General features: G+C 38.1%; 1 protein-coding gene across 7 annotated transcripts in view; it reads right to left on the reverse strand.

Annotated features, from left to right (window-relative positions):
• Positions 1-25,099, reverse strand: part of Sdc (Syndecan) — a 111,731-nt gene that overhangs the window by 13,636 nt on the left and 72,996 nt on the right. For all 7 annotated transcript variants that reach the window (XM_070214137.1, XM_070214136.1, XM_044393310.2 and 4 more), the window contains exon 3: positions 9,981-10,088. In XM_070214137.1, coding sequence (XP_070070238.1) covers positions 9,981-10,088 — 108 coding nt within the window. The remainder of the gene's footprint in view (positions 1-9,980; positions 10,089-25,099) is intronic.

Raw genomic sequence — 25,099 nt, forward strand, 5'->3', positions numbered from 1 at the left:
CTTAGGGCTCAAAACACGAAACGTGCAATTCATTCGGGAGGCGGATGGGAAACCGCTTGCAACATTAACTTCAGGTTCCGGATTGCTTGTTACTTATGCTAATTGCGAAAGCTGCTCCTCCGGCTGCAGCTTATGGCATAATTAATCCTTTTTCAGGGGTCCTTTTTGGCCTAATCGAAATTGATCAGCAGGCCAAAGAGAAAATATGGGTTAAATTGGGGCGCTACACTCAAAATAAAATTAACCCTAAAGTCAAGGAAATCGCCCTACTTTTGTCTTCAAGACAAGCTCGCCCTAAATTTTAGGGTCAAATTTTTCTATATTTTTGATTTTTTTTGACGTCATATTTCTAAATTTTAGGGTAATTTTACTAAATTTAAGGGCAAAAATTTCTAAAAAGTAGGAAATTTTCCTAAAAAATAGAAATTAAAAACAAAACAAAAAAACATGTTCAATCATGATTTTTTTTTGTATATACGTTTATATTATGTACTCCTCCCTATATACATATGCAGGCGTTGTGTCTTGTATATTGTGAATGTTAAAGGTTATGTATTTATTATTATGTATTTGCGCTTGGATTTCTTATCTAACCAAAGCCAAATGTGGTTGTAAATGTGGACTACGGGACTGCGGAAGATTGGGAATGTAGAAATTATGATTAGTTAATATTTTATGTTCATGAAAAAAACTTACAATTTTTTACTTGTCCGTCGTGAGAATCGAACCCGGGTCTCCCGCGCGAGGAGCGAATGGCCTACATACTGGGCCATTGTAGCACTTAAACTTGCTGTGGCAAACCGAGCAATGTATGTAAAGGGTGAAGCGGACAACACATTTGAATACTAATTGCATAATTTTGACCATTCGCGTTTTACTTATTTACATACGTATACATATGTATATATTTATGCTAACGCAATTTATATTATGTGTAGTATATAGTAAATAACTGAATATAAACCTAATAATTTTTAGTTTACTGCTTGCCATCAATAAAAAAAGGAATAAAAAAAAGTAAAAAAATAAATAAAAATAAAATAAAATAAATTAAAAAAAATAGAATAACATTAAAAAAAAAAGTTAAAAAATTTTGCTCTGGGACTCGAACCCGCGTCGATTCGATTGCTAACCAAGTGCTTTAACGGTCTGCGCCACGAGTACAGCTGGCCGGCAGCTGACAAGTTCTGGCATTGAACATTTTGGTGTGCCAGAGCATGTGAAAACAACAAGTTTAGAAAAACTTTCTACTTTTTAGAAAATGTTTCTATTATTTAGGGTTAGCTTAATTTTAGGGTTAGGACACTCATTTTTAGAAAAGGTGTTGCCAATATATTTTATTATTTTCGTTTGCCTTTCTATTTTTCAGAAAATAATTTCTAATTTTAAGGGCATTTTTTCTAGATTTTAGGGTGATTTTAGTTCATGGTAACCATTTTCTACATTTAAGAAAAACTTCCTGGATTTAAGGAAAACTTTCTTGACTTAAGAAAAATTTCCTTAGATTTAGAAATAACTTTCTTGTATTTAGAAAAAAGAAATTTTAATGGCGATTTTCTAAAATTTAGGGTTAAATTTATTTTGAGTGTATGCAAGCATTATAAGAGGAGGGGGTGATGCTTAATTCAGTCCCCAAAGTAATTTGCATATGAAGTCGCTGTTTCTGTGATACATTTTGCGGCTAATAAGACAACATTTTCATTACAGCCACTTGGCAGGACCCCGAAGAGCTGTGAGCCGCATCCGAGCCATAAACTGCTGCTAAAAGGTGCAGCTACACTGGGGGAAAAGAAAAAGTTGGTTCAGAAAAGTGCCAAAGAAAGATCTTTTGAAGTTAAAATATTTGATTTTCAAAAAGCGCATATTTTAAAAACCATTAATACATTTTTGAATTATATATGGAATATTTTTCCACACTTGGTAGAATATCCGATTTTAAAAAACTATTTTATAATTTTCTTGCTACAAGAAAACGTAAATGTTCAAGTTTCTACACTGTTCGGATTATGTTTGCTCATACTACTAACTCAAAGCCAAAGTAAAAGGCTTGAACTATTTTTCTAACTGCAGGTTATGCGAGGATCTTGCGTAAAGTTTCTGCATTTTAATTGCACGAACAGAAGGGTTGCCTGGGTAAGATTGTTCAGCAAGAGAAGCTGCATCAGGCTCAATGTGTTGATGCCAGAAAAGGACTAAGAGCCGCCGAAGGAAGTAAAGGAAGTGAAGCTCAAGCACACATCTATGTAGGTATATATGTATGCACTAGAAAGGAACTTTGGAAACTTGACTGACTGCATCTGCAGCAACTTATTCAGCTGCCACTCCCTCCAATGGGCCCGCCCCTGTTACCGTTGCACATCATTAAAACTTTAATGCAACTCATGGGTTTTAGCCCCTTAGCCCGGCGACAATGCTCGTGGGCGTGGCCCAAACAGTTCTTGCTCAGTCAATTGCGAAAGCTTAGAAAGCGGCAAGAAAAGCGTCGCAAAATGTGGAACGGAAACCGAAAGAGGTGGCTGGAAAATGGGGTAAAAGTGGAAATAAGGGGGTAGCAAACAAAGTGTGATCGACTGTGCGGTGAGCTGAACATAATTGTTGCCTAAGCTGATTGCTATGGAATCTGTTTTGTGAACGCTAGAATAACTTTCTGCAGATGGAAGCAAAAAGAAGAAAACAAACAAGGAAGGAAGAAATAAATACAATTTCTATGATTTTTATGGGATTTTGTTAAAATTCAGGTTGTGCAAAGTGCAAACTACTAAAAGCTTTGAAATTATTATCTTGAACGCTTTGTAAATATTAAAAATAAATGGGGTAGAATCTAGAAACTAAGGTTTTCAAATTACTTATATAAATGCCAAAAATTAAATAAAGGGCTTTACTTGTTTGTACTTCAATTTTAACAGTACTTCGGTGGTAGTGCTTTTTTATTCAGGATCAAGTTCTCTCTACTGAGAACAAGGCTCACCTTGAACTGCAGGTGGCAAAGGAGGCGAACAAGTGCTCATTAGTGGCTGAAAATGCAGAATCAATATGCGTGGCCATGCATGTGAAGCACCTGAAATACGTGCCATTCAATCCCACCACACTTTCCTGCCGACTTCATTCTTTGTTCGTTTCGATGGGAATCCAATTAAAATCGGAATTGAAAGGTTTGTCATTTGGCTCGGTTATTGCTACTTCCATTGACATAATGTTTTCCATTTAATCAAGCTCATATTGTGACACTGATTGATTGAGAGACCGCAAAGGCATGCGACGACCTCTTAACCTTGCCGCATGCATTGTAAACATTTGCCATCCAAATAAATATTCATGGGGATGCTGACTACTACACCAACACCACCTCAACAGCACCACCCCCTTGAAACCACATTCGAATTGAGGCAACAAAACGGATGCAGCTGCTCGGAAATGCAATCATCGCCAGCAGCACGTAGCAGCAAATGTAATTAACTTGGCAGCTGTGCCACGCCCTAAAAAATGTAAGTAAAGCTGTAGAAAAGAATTCCAATGCTGAATTATTCATGGCAGTGGCACTGCCAGTTGCTTGACCCAGGCCAAGAAAGGCAGAATGTAAAAGAACATGAAGAACTCCTGTCAGGTTCAACAAACTCGCCTCACGTTGCGCCTAAAAGCATGCAACACTCAAGAGTGCGGTTACAAGTCAAATTGCTGGCAGGAAGAGCCGCATCCTCGTTTTCGTCCTTTTCCCTTGCCTCCTCCTGACGAACGACAAATGGCAGTTAAAAGGAGGCTCCAAGTAGGGAAGCTTTTCAAGAATACGGCGAGAAAATTTTGCAGAGTTCCCAAGAGATTTAAAGATAATAATTTATGTGACCAAAGTAAGATGCATGATGTTTCACTTGGAAAAACTAATGCTAAATTTAGTTTATTAATGAATTTAAAATCTCTTTATAATAGTATTTGTTATTATACTTTTTATATCTTTGGTTTCAAAACAAAAAATTTTTTTAAGGAGTTTTGATTGTAATTTTAAATAAATTACCATCTTGCAGAAAACATAAAAATGTATTACAATAAAAATGTATTTTATTTATTTATTTTAAGAATTAAAATTAGTTATTTGTATTCTTTTCAGTGTACACAATACTTGATACTTTTAATTTATTTACTGAGCAGAGCAAGCCGCTGCTCGTCCGCAGAAACGTAGACATTTCAACGTTTTCTTTCAGCCAGGCAACAGTTTCTTGGGAAGGACCTGCCCAAGACGCATCCATCCATCTCCTTTCTCTCTCACTCTATCTCCATCTTCGTCTGTCTGTCAGTCAGTCAGTTTTGGGTTTCCAGGTCCAGTGAGGGCATCATAATTGAGGAGACCCCTCCACTTGGCCTGCGAACTCCCATCCATTCTCCATTATTTGCCCAGGATTTGCAATTCAAAATGCTGGCGGCCTTTTGAAGTGGGGATCCCCCACCCCAACCCAGCCATCCCTCCTCTGCTGGCTTGCAATTTGAGTTTTGAGGTGCTTCGAGTGCAGTTGTGGTGCACAAAACGGCGCTCTAATTGAAGTACATCCCGTAACAATAACAATCGATGAGAAAGGTAGAGAGTTCGAGTTGGAGATGAGTTGAAAGGAGGAGGTCTAATCAAATTCTGGGATAATCGCTGAAATGTATGCAGCCACATCAAAGATACTTAAGGGGCCAAAACCAATTTGTGCTCTTTCCTGGCCGGGGCCTAAATCAAATTATGGCTTGAAGGGGAAGGACCTTTCCCTATTCACTCTTCGCACAGTCTTTCCCCTAATCTGAGTTTAAAGCGAGTGAATTTTATGGCAGGGTTTGCAGCTACAAATTGTCGTAAAGTTAAGCGAATTTATTGGCATACATAATGCATGAAGGGAGTCCTACATTCTCACTTCCCATTCCCCGCAATACAATGCGCATAGCGTTAGAGACAAACAGAGAAAACAAAATGGCGACAACGCCCCCATCATCATCGTCGCCATTTTCCCCCGAAACTCCCTGACATTTTCCCCTCACATTTCCCCCACAATTCCCCCAACATTTCCCCTCACATTTCGCGTCGTCAACTTTGACAATGACTTTTCGCCTGGCTTCCAAATGTTATGGCAGCCGACTCAGTTTTCCCACCCATTTTTCCTTCATTTTCCCGTCGTCTGTGTCTACGCATTTGTATGCGGCGGGCAACCTTCTAGTCTGATGTTCTCGATTCTGTTATTCTGTTATTGTCGCTGCAAATAGCCGTATTCCTTTGTTGTGCAAGGTGATATGGCAACTTTGGCTTCAAGTTTGCATTGCTAAGTAAATAGAAGCAAAATGAAATCCCTTGATTGCACAACTATGTGACAACTAGGTATTCGGAAGAATCAGCATTAAAAAAAAATGGGAGGAATAATTCATTTTATAAATGACTGAAAAACATTTGAGGACAACTAAAGCTACGGAATTAATAAGTTGGGTTTAGAAACAAACACAGCATAAATATAAAAATATTGTAGTGGCTAAATTACAGACTTTATATCAATTTCATAGTAGATTATAAGAGTATTTATTTGAAATGGTTGCAATTCCAGTCATTTCTCCGCAATTATGTTTTATTTTTCAGCCAAACGAGCTTTTTATTAAAACGACTCCTTTGCCTTTTCAGACATTCCTTTACAGAGTATCCCATTACCAGCTGAAAGCTAGCCAAATAAGCCACCTCCAGTGGCTCTTGCTTTGGGCGTTTAATTCAATAGACATTCAGGCTTGCCTGCGACAACGTGGCGTATGCGCAATAATCCACAAAACAGACAGCGGCAGATGTCTCATAAAAAGGAGCCATCCCCCGCCGAAAAACAGTTTGGCCCCCGTGGCCTCGGATTACTGATGTTGTGTTTTGGTTGGTGTTTTGGGACTCTGGGTCTCATTTGGTTTACTCTGGGAATTATGTTATGTGAAATAATGCAGCATCATTTGTATACTCGTATGCTGGCCAAAAGCAGAACGACATTGAGTAATGAATGCAAGGCACAAGAGGATGACTGTCTGTCTGTTTCTACCCTCTGTGAATCCTTTCCTTTGGCATTAAAAAGTCTGATTTTTCTGCATTTGCTAGATGATAAGGGGGTCCAAAGGAAACGCATGCCATAAACTCATTTGCGGCTGTTCGCTGGGACACACACAGTCTCAATAAATTTCAATGTCTATCGGTTAAGAACCCCCGTATTTTCCAAACAGCTGACAGCTGTGGGTGGCATGCATTATGTATTATGTGAGCTGTCACCAATAAATTCCCATGTAAGCAACTGATATTGACAGCTTGAGTACGACAACGTAGCGTTCGAAATTATATGCACGTACTTAAGCACAGGCATCTCCCTCTGTGTGGAGGAGTACATAGTCCTTGGTCCTGAGTGCTGAGAACAGGATACAGGATAATAATGGGCAGCATATTTCGCACCACCTAACCACATCATCAAAATGGCGAAGGGAGAGGGTGCTGGGTGAGTGCCAGGACCTGTTTACACAACACATTCTGTGGCACACTTTTTCGGGCCGACCCCCCATCCATTATTCCATTCTAGCCATGTCAATCGATGTTAATTTATTGTCAATGCGCATTTCTCTCGCTGCGACACGAATACCAATGCAGGGGCTTTCCCGGTTTGCCTCTGTGTTTTCCCGTGTATGTGTGTGTTATGCAAAAAGGCTTTTCCTCTTGGCCATCCACAAAAACACGTGCGCCATGTGCACGTTATTAATCAACAAGGACCTACGACAAGCTCGTTTTCCCCCACCTCCCTCACTCAGGCTTTGTCCATTTTGGAAAATGCATCGAGAACACTCGGTGTGTGTTAGTGTGTGTCAGTACACTTTGAATAAAAGTGACTACCAATTTAGGGAACTAAATTTTTGGAACAAAATGGAATTATCATCTATCTTCGGCATATTTCTCTAGCTGAAGGCAAACCAGTCAATTATAATCGGATTCCTCACATGAGTAGTTTATTACAATAAAGTTACCTCAACGGGATCACAGCAGACTCCAGTGTTTACGTTTTTGGTAGTCAGACCGGAGGCTGTAGATTAAATTAGTTCACCTTATAACAGGACAAAGGAATTGCTTCATGATATAGTCGAAAATTGTGTGTCGAATAATTACTAATTCATTTTAGACAATGCAGTTGGAGCTCAAGGATACAGTAAGCTTCGATACATTGCATTCTGAATACCACACCGCTCTTATCACTTTTCACTCAGGTGAGGGAACAAATTTCTTTAATGTATCTTTTACTGTAAAAAAACTTCCCATTGTAACCAAACTTTCTAGGACTCTGATTCCTAAGGATCACAGCCTTAGAAGAACTAATTTTTCCCCGTGTAGTTGTGTGCGCTCAGTGAGGCTGAGCTGTTGGCTGCGTGCATAGCAGCTTATTACATACGAACAAACACAAACGCATGGCGACCAAAAGCAAAAGCATCACATATGCATGCATAGGTTTGCTCATGTATGCCTCCTACTAAAAGTGCACAACAAAAGTTCATTATCTTGTTGACACGTCCCACAAAAATTGGCTTAAACAGACGCTCAGCTTTGAATAGCTTTAAATATTTAAGCTGCTAGCCAGCCAGCCAATCCATCGTTGGAGCGATGGGAGTCATTAATCACATGCAGCGTTGATTAACTCGGAGCCAAGTAGAATGACATATTAGAACTGTGACTGAATAATCTGCGAATCTATCATAATTCAGGGAGAGTCTGCCCCTAACAAACCATTAATAACACAATAATAATGAATCCCCAAGGAGGAATGGATGACTGGGAACGGCGGAAAGAGGAAACCATGCGAATCCATCAAGCCGCTGGCCTAATCACTTTAAAGATCCAGCTGTAGTAGTAGTTGCCCCAAAAGATCAACAGAGCGCATAATAAATTGCATTTAGTGTTCTTTTTTTGTCTCCATTTTTTTGTGTGTGTGCTACCAAAGAGAGAAGAGATAGAATTAGGAGCTATGAAAAAAAAAGAAAATGAAAAGCCAGCACATGGGACGTTTTTACGTTTGTCAGTTGCATAAAACATAAAAATGCCAACACATTCGGACGGACATGAGCCATGATGGCACATGCCAAGAGCAGGCAGCATCCTACAGGCTGCAGGATTCGGGCTACAGGACCACCGCAGCGGAAATGGTGCAAAAAGCGGAACGGCTGACGGGGAAGGGAGGAGGCTTGGGGGAAATTAGAAAAAGCTATGGTGCGAAGGAGATAGAGAGCCTCAAGAAAGAAATGCTTAAAAACTCTTCACAGAACCTAAAGATACCCTAGAATTTAATTTATTCCTCTATCGCAAAAATTTAATTAATAAATTAAAACATAAATTAAATTCTTGTGGTTCTTAATCAAAAATATTTTCATGAACAGTTATTACTATCAACATTTTAAAGTAGAATCCGGAATCTTTAATTTTTTTTAAAACCAACTATTTTTAGGAAGTTGGGATTGTGCACACAAAAACTACAAGGGCGTACAGACTTGTAATTAAAGTAAATTATTTGTTTCTAACTTGGAAACAAGTTTGTTAGAAAACAAAAATTACAATACCCTGGCTTTGGCGTGACAGCAAAATGGAATCCGCTTGGAAGGATTTTATTTACATATTTTCTGAACAAAGCTGATTGAAATCGAAATCCCGGCTAAATGTCCAGCAGCACGCTTTTAGCATCCCTTTCGTTGCCATGCAACATTAATGCCCAAGTCAATAGCTTTCGAGGGATTGTTGATCTAGTCACAGTTACTCGTTAAAGTATGCAACGTGCCCCGCATGTAGGAGTTCGCTGATTGAATTCCGCGAAAAAGTTTCTCTCTCAATTTTCTATTTATGTTGGTCCTTCGCCCCTTTTTCGCCGTCAAAAGAGCACAAAATGTTTAATTAAATTCACGCGGCAATAGGAAAGAAATCGGAAACCAAAAACGAGCCAAGGAAAATAAACGAAAAAGCCAAAGAATTTAATTAAACTTTTTCTATTTTTACTCGCTTGAGTTTACGTCTTTTTTTTTCCTTTTTGGCCGCCGCAATGTCAGCCACGCATTTTAATTAGTTTTTTTTCTTTTTGGCTTACAAGTATGAGTGAGCGGAAATGGGCGCGTATGTGCTAAAAGGGAATCAAAAGTGTGGGCCAACAATTGACGCGTCCTGAGCGGAGGAAGCAGCGCAGGGCCGTCAAAAAACTTTCATACAAATGTCGCTCACATGCCAAATGCACACACATATTACACACATACTAATGGTAGAAAAAAGGTGTTGAACATTAACATTTCATGCGCATAAACAAATGAGTTTTTCCAGCGTCAACTTTTGATTACGTAACAAGCTTTTCGCCCCCACTCTTGCATATAATAACGTTTGAATTTTTTTTGCATACCAGATGGCCTGCATTTTTTTCGTAAAAAAAAAAGCAATTTAAAAAGCATGGTTATAAAATTCAGGAATTTCAATACATATTCGGATAATACATTTGCGGTTAAACTAGTGTTATTACATTTAAATACTATTGTAATCAGAGGTTTTAAAAGTATTCACGGACCGCTTTTTTCAACCACAAGTTTCAATTACGAATATTAAGTTATTAAAATGTATTTTTATAAGCTGCAGTTTATTGACTAATTTAGTCCTACAAATTTTTAAAGCTTTCGAACACCATACATAAATCATACATAAATTGCTTGAATTTTTGAAACCTTACCTGGTGCATTTTAACCCAATGTAAAAAAAAGGAAAATCGCCGTATTCGTTGAGGTGAAAAATATATGCGTAAAAAGAAGAAAAGGCTTATATTTACGTTATATTTGAAAAGTGAAAGAGTGCAGACTCTTCAGATATGCAAATGCGAAAACGAAACCCATCCGCAGCACTCTGCTCCACTCCTGATCAGCTTACAGAACTAACAGGGAGACTTTCGGGGCATGACGAAAATTTAATTAACTAATTTATATGTGCTAAAGAAACTTACCCCGCCACGTCCGCCTGAGCCCTCGATGCTATCATCATCGATGTAGATTTCATCCCGGGGTCGAGAGGCTGCTGGTGATGGCGCTGCCGCCGACGGCTTCCCGAGTTTCTGCAAATAAAGAATATTTTTTTGTGATATTTAATAACGATAATTTTTTAAACCATATTATACGATGATACGATACAATGTGTGGGGAGAATAGGAAACTTTTTTAATTTTCGCCAGAAACATCATCAACTTTTGTGGCCTTTCGTCGAAATGGAAATATTTTCATTTCATTAATTAGAGAGAGAGCAGACAGAGGAAAGTTTTTCGGAAAGTTGGAGTCACAGGCACCAAAGTTATGAGAGGTGGAATTTGCAAGCCAAAAAGGAGAGGATAAAATGCATTTAAATTGCCATCAGTGATTCGTATGACCGCAAAAATTTGCGATCTTTCCACGGCTCTCACCGCATTAAACAATTAATTAAGAACAATGCTTAAAGTGTATTTCGGTCCGCGTTAAATGCATTTTTAATGATGCGCTGGAAAATCAATGAGAAATGCAAATTGTGTGTGGTTTTTCCCTCCCCTTTATGAGCTACAAAGTGCGGGAAAGCAGCAGGAGGAGAGCAGGAAAGCAGGAAAGTCGCCGAGTTGCTGAGGCTTTTTCGGCCCAGTCGGACATTGCATAACACTGTGCAGCATTTTTAGTGCTTTTTAAATTTACCTCGATGGATGCTATATTTTTGGATTCGTTACGAATTCCCAAGTTAAACTGCGTTTTCCAAAAAGTTCCCCGACGCAAGGATTCTTAGCAAAAGGACCTCAAAGTTCAAAAAATGCTGAAATTGGCCAACTTTGCGGAGCTCTCAGAGGCAAATGGATGCATGGTTTGATTCGATGTTAAAGTTTTTTAAAAGATACACCATTTATCTTTTAAACCCCATACTTAAAATATTTTTAAGATTTTTTTTAAGGCAGAAACAAATTCTAGAAAACATAGTCAAAAAACATAAAAGTATACAGCTTCGGTCAAAATGGTAGTAGTGATGCCGCCCTGTGTATTTAAAAGTTTGTTGTTGTAATTGATCTTTTCCTGGTAATATTGTATTGATTATAATTTTACTATTAGACTATTTGGATAAGAAAAAATTACAACATCAAACTTTTAAAAACACAAGGCGGCAACACTGCTACTATTTTGACCGCAGCTGTATGTTTTTCAGTTTTTTGACTATGTTTTTTGGAATTTATTTCTGCCTTAAATAAAATCCTAAAATTATTTTATGTATGGGGTTTGAAAGATAAAGGGTGTATCTTTTAAAAAACTTTAACTTCGAACCAAACCATGCATCCATTTGCCTCTGAGAGCTCCGCAAAGTTGGTCAATTTCAGCATTTTTCGAACTTTGAGGTCCTTTTGCTAAGAATCCTTGCGTCGGAGAACTCTTTGGAAAACGCAGTTTAACTTGGGAATTCGTAACGAATCCAAAAATATAGCATTCATCGAGGTTAATTTTTGATGCTGCATAGTGTAATTAATGGAGCCCCATTCCACATCCACTTCTAGGAGCTGTCCGCATTTTATGGCCCAACATAAAAAGCAGAAGACCAGGGAACAGGGGATTGGGGATTGACTGGGGGGTCGCCTGACCATGTCCCGTGTTGCCTCATTAAGCCAGGGGAAATCGGGCGACTTTCCTCTTTTTTATGCTCCCCTTAAATGCGAATTGATGAAGACTTTACGAGCAACTGAAAAACTCCAATGGTGGTTTTCCCGTGCTTTCTATAGCCCCATTTTGGGGGTGTACGTATACCTACATATGAAACATTTTATTTTTCTTTGCTGTTATATTCGAATTTCTCACCATATCCCTAATGAAGACATATTTAAAGATTTATTTTGGAGAAATAATTTGTATTTAAACGCTTCAATTTGTTCTTACTTTTCTTACTATTTCCTATCATCTATAAAATAGTAAATTGTAAATATTTTATACTTAGTTAACATAAAAAGTCTTAGAAATATCTAGAGACTTTTTATGTAAAAACCAAGTTATACAATGATGGTTCGTTTCCTCATTTTCTGGAAAATATGAAGAAATCCGTGCCAACTTTGTGATCTATAAATTCCCTAAGCTTTTTCTCATTTATTTTCCAACTCATCGCGACAAAATCTTTCCCCTCCATAAGCCAAGCGAGTCGAAAAAGTTTGGCATAACATTTTCATTTTGCTGCACTTTTTCGCCAGTCAAACTGCGAACCGAATTAAGTTATCTTTGTTCGGGCGTTAGCTGTTTTTTGCAGATTAGCAGGCAAAACCTGAATGCGCCAACTTGGCGAGTCAAAGTTGTCGGGGCGAGAGTTGAGTTCTGAGCTGAGAACGTTTTAGAAGCTGCTGGCTGGCATTAAGTTTTTGGCGGGCTGTCAAGTCAGCCCGAGGTTGTCATTCATTCAGGTCGTCGGAGGGTTGAGCTGTGGCTGCGACTGCTCGACTGCTCTTCTCTAAACAATTTAGCTGGCAAGTTGCTTCAGCCACACACATAGGTGTGAATAACCGCTGGAGATAAACTCAAAGTTTTCGTAAAGGCAACAGGGAAATAAGAAATAAGAGGCAACAGTTTCTCATTCAGGCTTTCCGCCTTATGGCTTATTTATGTACCACGTCTGGATTTTCTTTGGATAGAATATTCCTCCCACTTCTTCTTTGGGTTTTCGGTCGGAAGTCAGGCTCTACTATTGATAGATTTCCTTGTTTTCCACTCTGCCTTCTTGTTTTCCTTTTCCACTGTTTTCATAATTGAAAAATTCCCCTCTTGGCAGGCAGCAAAAGTTTTCTTGCTTCTCTCGGACATGAAACGATTTTCCGGCTGGAAAACGTGCAAAATATTCTATGGGGAAATGTTTTGCCAGCTTCGGTTTTTACATTTTTTGTGAAGCTCTGTATTTTTTGGGCCAACGTTTCTGTGTATATTTTTCGCCAGCCATGCTTGGCTTGTTTCATATTTTAAAATGGCAACAATTTGCCAAAAAGGTTAAATTGAATTGCAGTTGGGCAAAATCCTCTCACCTATTTTTTCTGTGACAAATTGTGGCATTCAAAATAGTTGAGCGCCTTTTCGGGTTGATGACAAAAACAGGCCAAACCCTGGCCATAAATCAATAAATATACATATACATTGACAGTTTGTTCGCCTGAACGCGCGTTGTTATCGGGGGAATAAAAAAAAACCGAACCATTTTGTTTTTATGACAAAGAAAATATATTCTTTTGGGTTTTCATCTGTCAATATTTATGGTTTGCAAATATTTCCACTGCCGGAAAATCTATAAAATGCGCACATAAATATTTTAATGTTATTGAATTGCGGAATTTGCCAGGCACTTAAAGCCCTTTTTGTCCGCTCCGACGGATTCAAATAACTATTCACAGTCCGCTGATCGGAAGAAAAAAATTACATTTCAAATTGCTCAAACGAAGGGAATATTTAATGCGGAACAGTGGACAGATGAGCGGGGATCTGCCACTGATTCAATTGTGGCAGGCTCATTTAATGTGTCAATTGCATTACGCTAAAACCCCTCGTTTCAACAGTTGCAGTTCGCAAAAAGTGGAAACGTTGAAAAGGTTGAAGAGGAGTTAAACTGACAGTCAATGACAGAAGCTAAAGTGCGCAACGAAGCGAAGCTGACAGCCTCAGAGTTGGTTTCACTTCGCAGAGTATTATCTGGGTGGACGGGCCCCGAAATGTAGGCAATACATTTCGATCAATGCCCGAACAAGTATACGCAGCGTGGTACCCGCACGGCAAATCAGCAAAGGGCAGGTCAGCAACAAAAACGCGGCAGCCCACACACACAAAGGAACATATTCAAGTTGTCTGCGCTGTCATTATGTTGATGACATGGCAGCTTTTTCTTGCCTCCGTTCGGTTTTCTTGCCGGGTTTGGGTCTACCATTCCTTTTTCAGTTCCATCTGCTCCTGCCAGCATGCGTAGATTCATTTGGCACCCCGAAAAACCAAAGCGAACACCCAACCAATACCAAAACCAATGACAGCCAAGGCATTTACCCATTTCCGTTTGATACCCTAGATGAAAATGGTATTGCCAATATTTTCCCAGAAGAAGAGTTATAAAAATAATTTTACATTTTTCAAAATCTAAAAAAAAAAAAACTTAAAATAATAAAATCTATTATTTGTTTTCCCCAGAACACTAAATAGTTTTAAAATATTGGAATAGGTATATTTAAGCAATCAATTAAAGTGTATTTAACATTCGTATATTACGCACACAATTTGTTTTGTTGTTTTCTTGTCTTTTGGCCCCGAAACTGAATGATAAATAAACCAAATGCGTTGAGGCTTAGGTGAATTGAACATTTTCATTTCGTTTTCCCGGATTTTCTCTCGTTTTCCTCGCTGTGCGTGCCCTTTGTCCATTGAGGTGTCAAGAAGGTAAATATGAAAGTCCTCGTCCAAAAAGGGCGAATAAAAGCAAATCAAAACTTATTATGCGAATCACACACACAAATGTATATACATACATATGCACGTGGTGAGGCTGTAAGATTGTATTTTATTGCCGGCCATATGAGTGTGTTTGTGTGTGTTTATCTTTGGGGAGAACTTTTATGTTTATAGTAGTCGTAAAAAAAAGGAAACTTGACTTTTCCCATTTGTTGCTGCCTAAAACCTAATTGAACGGCAAAATTATTGCCCTTCCTTGGGGGCAAATAACAAAAATTCAACTGGGCCTAAAGTAGCCAAAACAACAATAGCAATAGCAATTCACTAGCCCTACAGCCAGGGGCATTAAATTTTCATTTGGCCAGGCCAAATATTTAAATTATGCACCACACGAATTTGTTTCACATGCAAAATAACAGAAAAGCTCGACAATGCAATTAGTCCGACAGACAGATAGTCGAGGGAATTTTCAACTTTTTCCTGTGACCAGCACAAGTCCTAGACACATCAAGAACGCACTGATGTGTAAATAATGCTAAAAGGTGAACAGAGAAAAAAAATAGTCTACATCGAAAAAGTATATGATCAACTTTAATAAACCCAAAAATTCTACTTAAATCTATATTATAAATATATTACAATTTAATAAAAATTCTACATTACTATTGACAAAAACTCTGATATTTCTAGAAATATATTCATAAACTGGTCCAAGACAATCGTTTTTCTCTCTATGCTTGCGTATGTGTGGTTGTATTTGCCGAGTGACTTGACATAAAGCCAATGGCGGAAATTGCAAACCCTGACTCACACTCCGACACCATTCTACTTCTGGCTCTGAGCCTGAAACCTCAATCCTCAATCCTGAATGCTGTCAGACAGTCATGCAAAATCGTGGCGCTCAAAAGTGTGCCACGAGCAGTGAAAAGCATTCAGACTGCGAATTGTTATAACACTGACCTACAGAGGGCAAAAACACACAGGTAAATCCCCCCTCCCATTTTCTTGCCATCCATTCAAATCGATGGTGTCAGCAGGAAAATGGAAAGGTTCGCGCGACAGCGGATTTTTGTATTGTTCTTTAAAACGAAAAACAACAACAAGTATACGCACCCTTGCCACCCAGGGGATGTGTCCTTAAAGTTGACTAAAAGCAACAGTAACGCAGGGGTTTTAGCACAGCACAATTGCCAGAGACGTAGATTATGAAGGAGCGTGCCAAAGTGGCGGCTCTTGCCAAAATAACCAACCGAACACTTCACCAGAAAGTTTCAAACTGACACCAAAACAAGCTGCGAGCCTCAAATTAAATGTTGTGATAAAACTCTCACTCACACATGTGCAGAAGGGACCTCTGGTCCAGCGATTTAAGATAAAGTTCGGGAGGCTGTCAAGGATCACTGCGCATGTGGAGCTTTTCAGAGAGAAATTGAGCTTTGCCCATCGAGCTTAAAGTTTTGACCGGAAATGAAGGGGATACGAGTTTCTCAAAGTTTTATGGGAAGTTTATTTGTGAGCAATTCCTTAAAACAGCACAAGTATGAAAATAAACTCAGTAATTTTCATGTAACTTAAACTTATAAGAAGAACAATTTTTGTGTCTGCTATTCTAAAATGGAAACTATTTTCTTTTGTACCATAGATACTTTAAGGGTCAGCTGTAGCAACTTTTGAAATTAACAACCATAAAATGAAGCTTAAAAAGTCCATAATACTACCATAATACTACAACTTGGTATTAAAGTCTGTACATTTTGAAGGAAAAATCCTTTTAAAACTTTTAAATAATTTTACAGACACATTCTGTAAATTTAGTAAGACCAAAAACGATGTATTTAACAATTTGTAAAATTTCGTAGGACTAAAAGTCCACTACAGCTTTGAAAATTTTACAAAAAAAGGTTTTGAAACCCGGAGTGATATGAGCTTAAAAAAAAACTAACCAAAGCTTTTCACCTTATTTAAAGTAACAATGTTAGAATCTAAAACTGTAAAATGCAATAAGTCCTGGAAAAGCTTCACCTTAAACTCCGCCAGAGGTCGCTGCTGCATACGGTTCAAATTGTTGAACAGAAATGATGGCAAGCAATTACCGAGGCATTCTACCAAAACTAACTAACGAGTCTGCAACTTGACAAGTAACAAGGACCAGAGAGAAACGAGACTTTAAAAATGAAGAAAAATTAACATGGCTAAAACGGCAGCAGCAGGGCTCAGGAAACAAAAACAAAAAAAAACAGCATCAACACCAACAGAAACAGCAAAGTTGTCCTGGACTCATTTCCGTTGATTCAGGCGCTGTGGCACCGAGCGCATAATGAATTACAAGTGTCCATCTTCATAAAACCAGCAGAAGCCAACAGGCAGCGGAAGGTGCTGTCAAAAAGGACATGCCCAGGACGATCTAGCCCCACTTTTTCCTATTAGTTTCGTTTAATTCGGCCATAAATTACGCTTTTTGTTGGCTGTTCTTTTGCACCCTGCTCTCCTTGGTCACCTCCTTAATACTTTTTAATGATTCCGTGAACGAATTTTATATCTTGTAACTTTGTGCGCCTTGAATTTTGCAAAACTTTGCTAACCACCCGCCTGGCAATATATCATTTATGATTGTCCTAGGCGTCAGAGCGTGAATTTCTTGGGAAGTACATTAATGAAGGAAAGTAGAGAATGGGAAAAAGCCTGTGAATACACGCCGAGCTTAAAGCCAATTAAATGGACCAAGCAAATCAGGCAAACCACAAGAGGTTCTACCAAGGAAAAGGATCTAAAACCACCTGAGAAAGGTGGAAACATAAAATTACTGTGGCCAAGTTTAAAGCATTTATAATTAAAAACCCGCTACGCAACTTTCCTTGGCTAATTTAGACTACAAGGGACCAACATAATTTGCAGCCTGACAAATTTGTTGCTCCTTATTCTAAGTGGTCAGTGGTCGACGAAGAAGATCCGGCCGAAAATGAAGAGTAATAAAAATAAATTACTCCGTCTAATTACACAGAGAACAAAAAGAAGAGAGAAGAAGACACAACTTGGCACGCGTGTGCCAAAAACTTGTCCAGCTGAAAAGAAGGTCTAAGCGAAACAGAGGCATTATTTCCTCTTCCAGTTCCACCGCCAAAAAACCAGGATATATATGGCCCACAGTGCATTTGACTGAGAGCTGCGTGCTGTCTCGACACCATAAATCAATTTTAATTGCTCTGAAAATGTGCAAAGTGGGGAAAAAAAATTAACAAACAAAAAATGCGGATGGCTGGCGGTAGGATTTCGCTGGAAACCGCAGACGGACAGAGTTTATCAATAGCCAAAATGAAGGCCACAGACACACAGGAGCCACTCAGCCGGTTAACTCATATTCACAGCCGATGATGATGAGTCAATGACAAACAAGGCAAAATTAATGAGCCCCCAAAATTCAATTGCCGAATTCCAACTGCCAAACCATTTTCCTCACCGGCACACCATTGAACGTCAGCTTAAATTCAATCAACGCGAGTTTTCATAAATTATGCAATTGACAATGATTTAGGAAGAGCCCCAGCCAGCCAGCGCAGCGCAGCGTCAGCAAAACTAATTTGTAAATGGCAGTGGGAATGCGGTTTAGACAGAAACTCATACATTTTTCAGCAACCTGATAAATGGACCATAGAAGGATATATGTTTTAAGCCACAGAATCATGCAGAGATTGGAAAATGATTGAGGTTTATAAACGAATTTAAGACCAAAATGGGAGCAGTTAGGATAACTCAGATTCAGCTTAAAATATAGAATTTTATATTTTAACTACTTAATTTCCCTGATTTTTCAATTATTATTCTTCACAAACTGTAACATAATTACAGTTATTATAATTTTTATTGTTAAATGTATACATTATTCCATCACATTTCCTGCAATCCGTCTGACTTTTTTCAATTATTATTTTCCACTAGATGGACGTTAATTTGACGCAAATAAAAATCAATTAAAGTGTCGCATTACAGCAAATTACTGCTTCAGTTCACAGGTCAAAGGTCATGTGACTGTTATTACACAACATTTCATTATTGGCTCGACTTTTAATTGGACCTGTGTTATCATAACAAAAACACAGCAAAAGAAATATACAAAAAATAACAGTGAATAAACGTTATGTGAAAAGTAAACAATTTACATAACAAAAATCCAATTAAATTATAATAACTTATTTAATTAAATTTATGCGGTATATCAAAAAGGAGGGGCTCCTTTTTCCAGACCCAATAATTTCGAAACGAAATGCGTTTTAATTGATATTATTGCACCCCAAACCAGTTTCGACGCCAGCTCGGTAGTCATCATAAATTAGATGGAGATAGAGCGTGTGTGTATGAGAATTTTAGGTTGAATTTCGTCCGCATTGCGTTGGAAAATATATATTTTCACCGTAAAATATGCGAAAATTGCAGCCCACACACCCTTTTTGCTTGTTCTTGGTTACATTTGGTGCCTGTGTTTTGGCCGTTTAACGCTTTCGAAAATATAGCGGACTCCACGCGCGGTGCTCTGGTTTAGAATGCACTTTTTAATTAAGTTAAGCGCTTGCGTTGAGCTCAGCTCGAGTTCATTATGCGTGAGGGTGTGCGAATGCGAACTCGCCTTTTTTTTTGAGGTCTACAATGCCACGCCCACGGCGGATAACATGCGTCCTGCTTATTAGTGGATGCAATAGCGTCCAATTCACGTCCGCATGCCGCTTCTAATGCGAATTTATGACCCACAAGGCCCTGCGGATCCTGTTGTGGTTAGAGAAAACGGGGCTTATAGGGGGTCCTGCGGCCAGGGAGATCCTGCCGTTTCACACGTAGACACTAATCAGCGATTATGCACGCCCCGCTCTTGGCCACGAAAGCCGCCGTTGGCCGAAAGCCAAACAAGCCAAAATTATATGGGTAAATTTTATTTTACGCTTCTCTCACAGGAAGCGAGAAGACCAATTTAAAACATTTTGAAACTCTGCATTTTCACTGAAAATCGTTTTTGTTTTAATCTGCCTTACAATAAAGTTCGCCAAGGGTTTTACATTCGGTTTTGCCTTTAAAAGCATTTATCTTTGCAAGGATATTTGAGTCTTCTAAAAAGGCTATTAAAATATTTGATTAAAGAAAAAAGACAGAAAAAAGTTTTCAAAAAATATCAAGTTATAACATTATTATTTGAATAGCTTTAAAAGGTTTTTCTTCTTGTTGGTTAAATCAGGAATCGATGGGACAAGTTCAAAGGGCCGGCTTAGATAATCATAATTTACTTTTTATTGGGGGCCTAATATCACCAGGGCACACACAAACACACAGAGGCATATCCTAATGCTTCTCAAGGATTCTTGAACTTGAAGCCAAACAAAGAAAAAGAAAGTAGGTAGGTATATAAAGAGCAACACAAAAACATGTGCTCAACCCATTTTGCTATGGCCCTTGACGCATAAATTTCCAAAACGATTATGGAAGACTTGGCCCAGAGAAGGGGCATACAGTGCGTATACGTATTTTGGATGAGGCTCTGGAATACATAATGCGACTGCTAAGTCCTTTGGGTATTTACGTCTCTGTTGTTGGCAAACTTTCAAGGATTACCTGAATATTGTGGGGTCATGATGGAAAAAGAGGTTATTCAGGGTTAGTTAGCCAGTTTGTCGAGTCTTTAGTAAAAATAATATTTGTCCCACAACAAAGTGCATCACTATGGACGGCAGTCCATGTAGTGACGAAGCGCACCAGGAGAGTGTGCGAAGGCGACTACTATTATATAGCCGCAAAATTGAAAATCTGCTGTGATAGTCCGATCGTAATGAGTAATACACCAATCGAAAGGTATTGCAAAAACTTAAAGGATTGCATACCAAGACTTTAAGAAAATCAATTGGCTTGGGAGAGAGAGCGGTGAAAGTGAAAAAGTGAAAATTTCGAAATTTGGAGCTGTTGGGGCCGGTGGGGATAAATGCCCCCTCGCAATATTTTAGTTGTATTCCTTTTGAAAATACCCGTCGAATGAGGGGTCATTTGTCAAAATCCGACTCTCCGTTCAAAAGTTATAGCCAAAATAAGATTTTCTTCTTCTTCCCAAAATGAAAATTTAATTCTGTTTGTCAGTTTGTCCACTTGTCCACTTGTCCACTTGTCCACTTGTCCACTTGTCCAAAATATGTTTTTTAAGTTCTGAAAATTTGATATGACGTTCATCACATCGATATTAAAAACTTTTGTTCTACCACTTTTGGAAAAACTCGCTAGTTTAGCGGGAAAACAGCTATAAGTAGCTAAAATTCGGAAAGCCGTAACTTCTATACTACTAAAGCTACAGACTTGTGTTATATCTCGTTTGAAAGGTATTTTTAAATGCTATAAACGCTTTCTATATGCAATTTGTGTAAATGTAATAGTTAAAAAAATATGAACAAAAGACAATTTTTTAAAACTTTTTTTTTAGCTTTTTTTTATTTTTCTCAAAAACGGCTCTAACGATTTTCTTTAAAACCTTAAACTGTATAGCCCTTGAGATTCCTTAAATTTTGGTATATAACACATTACTGTAAAAAGTCACGTTTAAAAGTTATTTTTATACGAAAATAGCCACTGTTGCCAGCTCGAACAACTAACGCTCCCTGAGTATTGAATTTTGTGTGAGGGTATCCGAACTGTATTTTAGGGTCATGGAATCAGTAAATTTGCACTTAAGAGTTCCATATAGGAATCTTTTGTTCTACGACTTTTGGAAAAAGCCGCTACTTTAGCGGGAAAAAAGCTAAAAATGGCTAAATTTCGTTAGTTTGTAAGTTCTACACTACTAAAGGTACCGACATGTGCTATACCTCGTTTAAAAGGTATTTTGAAATACTTCAACGCCTTTTTAACTTAATTTGTTAAAATACAATAGTTTAAAAATTATGATTGACCAATTTAAATTTAAATGTATATATTAGCTCCTATGAGAGCAAATGTAAACAAACAAAAACTTCTGATATCAAATAAAAACACCTCTTAACGAGGTAAAAAACTAGTGACGATCGCACCTTCAACATACAAAAGTTCTGATATCAACATTTGTGACGAAAAATTATTACACTCGTCATTAAATAGACTTTCTAATATTTTTTCATTCGGCACGCTGCAATAGAAAATGCCTGTGAAGGGAAAAAGGCTGGAATAGTCTGCTAGGGCGGGCCGAATGAGAAAATATTAGAAAGTCTATTTAATGACGAGTGTAATAATTTTTCGTCACAAATGTTGATATCAGAACTTTTGTATGTTGAAGGTGCGATCGTCACTAGTTTTTTACCTCGTTAAGAGGTGTTTTTATTTGATTTAATTAAGAACGAGATGCAGTGCCGAGGAAAATTGTACCGAGTACTAGAGAGAGCGACGGAGATGCTTTTCTCATTATTTAGCAGACTGGTTAAATTAGAAAGTACATATACATAAATGGAGAAAAAGCAAGTGGAGGAGAGGGGGGCGAGGAAAGGACAGAGCCACTAGAAATATTTCCATGGAAATTCTCCAGTAAAAGGCAAGGACATAGGCAACATTTGTTGGTTTCCAGCATAAAGACGAAACAGTTTTAATGAGTTGGCAATTAGCATATTACGCACACACTGACACTCTTACAGAAACACTCACAAACTCACTGCAGTGTGATGCACATATGTACATAAAGGCTTCGAACACAAATATTTTGGCATGATTGTTTGCCTCTTTCATGCATATTTAAGGTTTATCTTCTTTTTTTCTTTGGCAAAAACAGAAAACTTTAATTTTTTGAAGGATTTCAACATACAGGAAAATTAGCAATTCCTATTTAAATATAGAAATAAATAATTCTAACCAGACAAAATAAATATATTCTGATATTCTGAAGAATTCCTATTCCTATTAAAACATAATCTAATAATTTTATATAACTTAACTATATTTTTTTAACTTAAGGTTACTAAATAATGAATATATAATAATCTCTTTTTAGTACCATTTTCCTTTGTGTAGCAAAACTTGCCCAAAAACCCAAAGCGACAAATGCAGCCGAGCAGCAACTTTTGCTGTTCTCAAGTGTGCGTGCGTGTTGGTGAGTTCTGTGAAGGTGTGTGCGTTTGTGTGTGTACAGTTTTATTTTCAAGCGTCTTAACCTCAAAACTTTTGCACTTGTAAGCAGCACCAACCAGGCCTCCTTCCCCCCAAAAAGGAAAACCACCAACATAACCCAAACTCAACTGAAAAACCAAGAACCCACAGAACAACCACGTCGACATAAACGTTTTATGCAAAATTTTGTTATTGTTTACACACTCGGCTGAGGAGTAGAACAAGAAGAAGAAGAAGAAGACGGTTCTCGACATGCTTAAAAACTATAGCTGAAATACAGTAAACAAATGCAAAATTACAACTAGCCTTGGTCCAAAAGTCGGATTTTTATTACAAAAGTTTACACCTCACGGCTAGCTTGTTGTTCTGTCTCCTCTGTCACTTTGGGTTACTTGAGCATTTTAGCTTATTCAGCTTAAGCCAAAAATAAACCAAACGAAACAGAAAGGTCAGCGCAAATGTTTGTCTTGTCTCCAGACTTAAACAGCTCACAAGTCGAGGCTTTTCCTAGAATTAGGACAAAATGTGGGCAAACAGAAAGAAATGCGCCTGATTAATATGGCTTGACTTTCATTATCCTGTATACAGGTACATATATGTATGCATATAAACTCGAATGTACATATATTCCATTCAGTTAGCTCGTCTAACCCAATGTTTCTATTTTGATTATCTCGAGTGTCAATTTGAGTTTAACTAATTAATAGCCTGGCAATGTCAAAGTCAGGTGTATCTGTGTGTGTTCTGTGTGTGCAGCCGCAAGGAGCTTGCTTTGACTGTGTGAGTGCCCCCCAACCGCCATGCGTGGGTGTGTGTATCTGTGTGGAAATGGTGCGGGAATGGATAACATTTTAATTAGAGCGCGGCAAGTCGACAATGAACACCTCGGGCGAAAGCGGACGCAACTTTCCGGAAGACGGAGAGCAAGTGAAAGGTCGGTGTTCATGCGTGACAATTACTAGAATTGGGGGAAGACATTTATTTGGGATAGGGAATAAGGACCACTTTAATTATTACATAAATTATGTTTTTCGTGATCACTTTAAACTACCAGTCGGTTTTTAAGTTTAAAACCTAGTTTTATTTAAAAATGCAGAGGAAAAAGCAGGTCCAGCAATTCTACTTCACAGACTAAATTTCTAAAATTTCAGATATTGTTCTATTTTACATTTTAAAAATTAAAGTATTGCACACCTAAAAATATGAGGAATGTTTATTTAAAGGTAATTTAAAGAAAATAATGTTGCCAAGGCATTTGGTTCTCTCTAGGTCTGTCTTGTGAGTTAAGCCAGTTTCGATTTCCAAATGTTTTTTTTTCGAGAACCAATTGAGGTTGACATTTGATATTGAAATATAATTGTGTATGATTTTCTAATTTTCTTAAAACTGAAACCCAATTAAAGTCTAAAAAAAATGTAGAGAATTGAAATACTAGAGAATTATAATGGATATTTAAAAGCTCATTATTTTGCTTACAAATCTTCGCAACTCAATATTGGAATCCAAATTGTAAATAATAGCATAGGGATTCACCACAATAAACACTTACGTACACCGCATAAACCCAAGAGACAATTTATCTCACGTTCATATGCGGGCGAATTAAACAAGTTGGAATTTAATTAAAACTTAAAAGTAAACAGTTCCCCCTGGCTACGTCGAGAGCAATAAATTGTTTGCAAATTATGAGACACCAACTAAATGAACTTATGCTTGAAGAAAAGAGGAGAGTGAGAACTAAATATTTGGCAAATCCATTGCGAGGATTCCTTCAGGGGATCCCTCGATGATTTCTTTTGCTTATTTACCTTAGTCCTGACCAATTCAACAGCTACCCCATCCCTCTTCTCTTGTCTTGCCAATTCCACTTGCGATTTTTCACGGCTCTTCTGTTATTCTCTTTTCTCGCTATTTATCGCATCATCAAACATTTTGATGTTGATTTATGGAAAATATATTTTTCAGCGCTCTGCCAACAATAACAGCCAAAACAGTGAACAGAGAAGAGCTGGGAGCTGTGACTGCGATAACAACCAAGTGTCTTTCGCTGGGAAATATGGGTGGCTGGGCGGAAAATGAGGTAACGCTGAGCACAAACAGACCCGAATAAACAGAGTAGGGCAGCCGAATAAGTGGGACTACGATTGTTGGTCTGCGTCTGTCATTTTCCTTGAAGTTTTGGGAATTGTGCACGAGATTTGCCTCAAAAAAAGAGAAAGAAATCATCATCATCATGCGGTTCAATACTCTAGTTTATATTACAAAAGTTCTTTCTCTTTCTCTGCTCTGTTCCCTGGGTTTCCATTCTTTTTTTGATAATTTATTTTCATTGCGTTCGCTTGAGTTTCCTTTGGGGATCTTTGGTGCCAGCAGATAGATATATATCCATTTGAAATTTGATTTTTATTTGACATGTTGACAGCTGCGTTTGCCTTTGGCTTCGTTTGGGCCTCGTCATTTGGCCTCGTCATTTGGCCAATTGGGAAAATCGGACAACATACCCATTTGACAGTTCGGCCATTTTTTCTGACATTTTTTTTTGTTTTTTCGAGGCCAAACTTTCCTCATTAAG

The sequence above is a fragment of the Drosophila takahashii genome, chromosome 2R (genome assembly GCF_030179915.1).
Source record: "Drosophila takahashii strain IR98-3 E-12201 chromosome 2R, DtakHiC1v2, whole genome shotgun sequence".
NCBI lineage: Eukaryota > Metazoa > Arthropoda > Insecta > Diptera > Drosophilidae > Drosophila > Drosophila takahashii.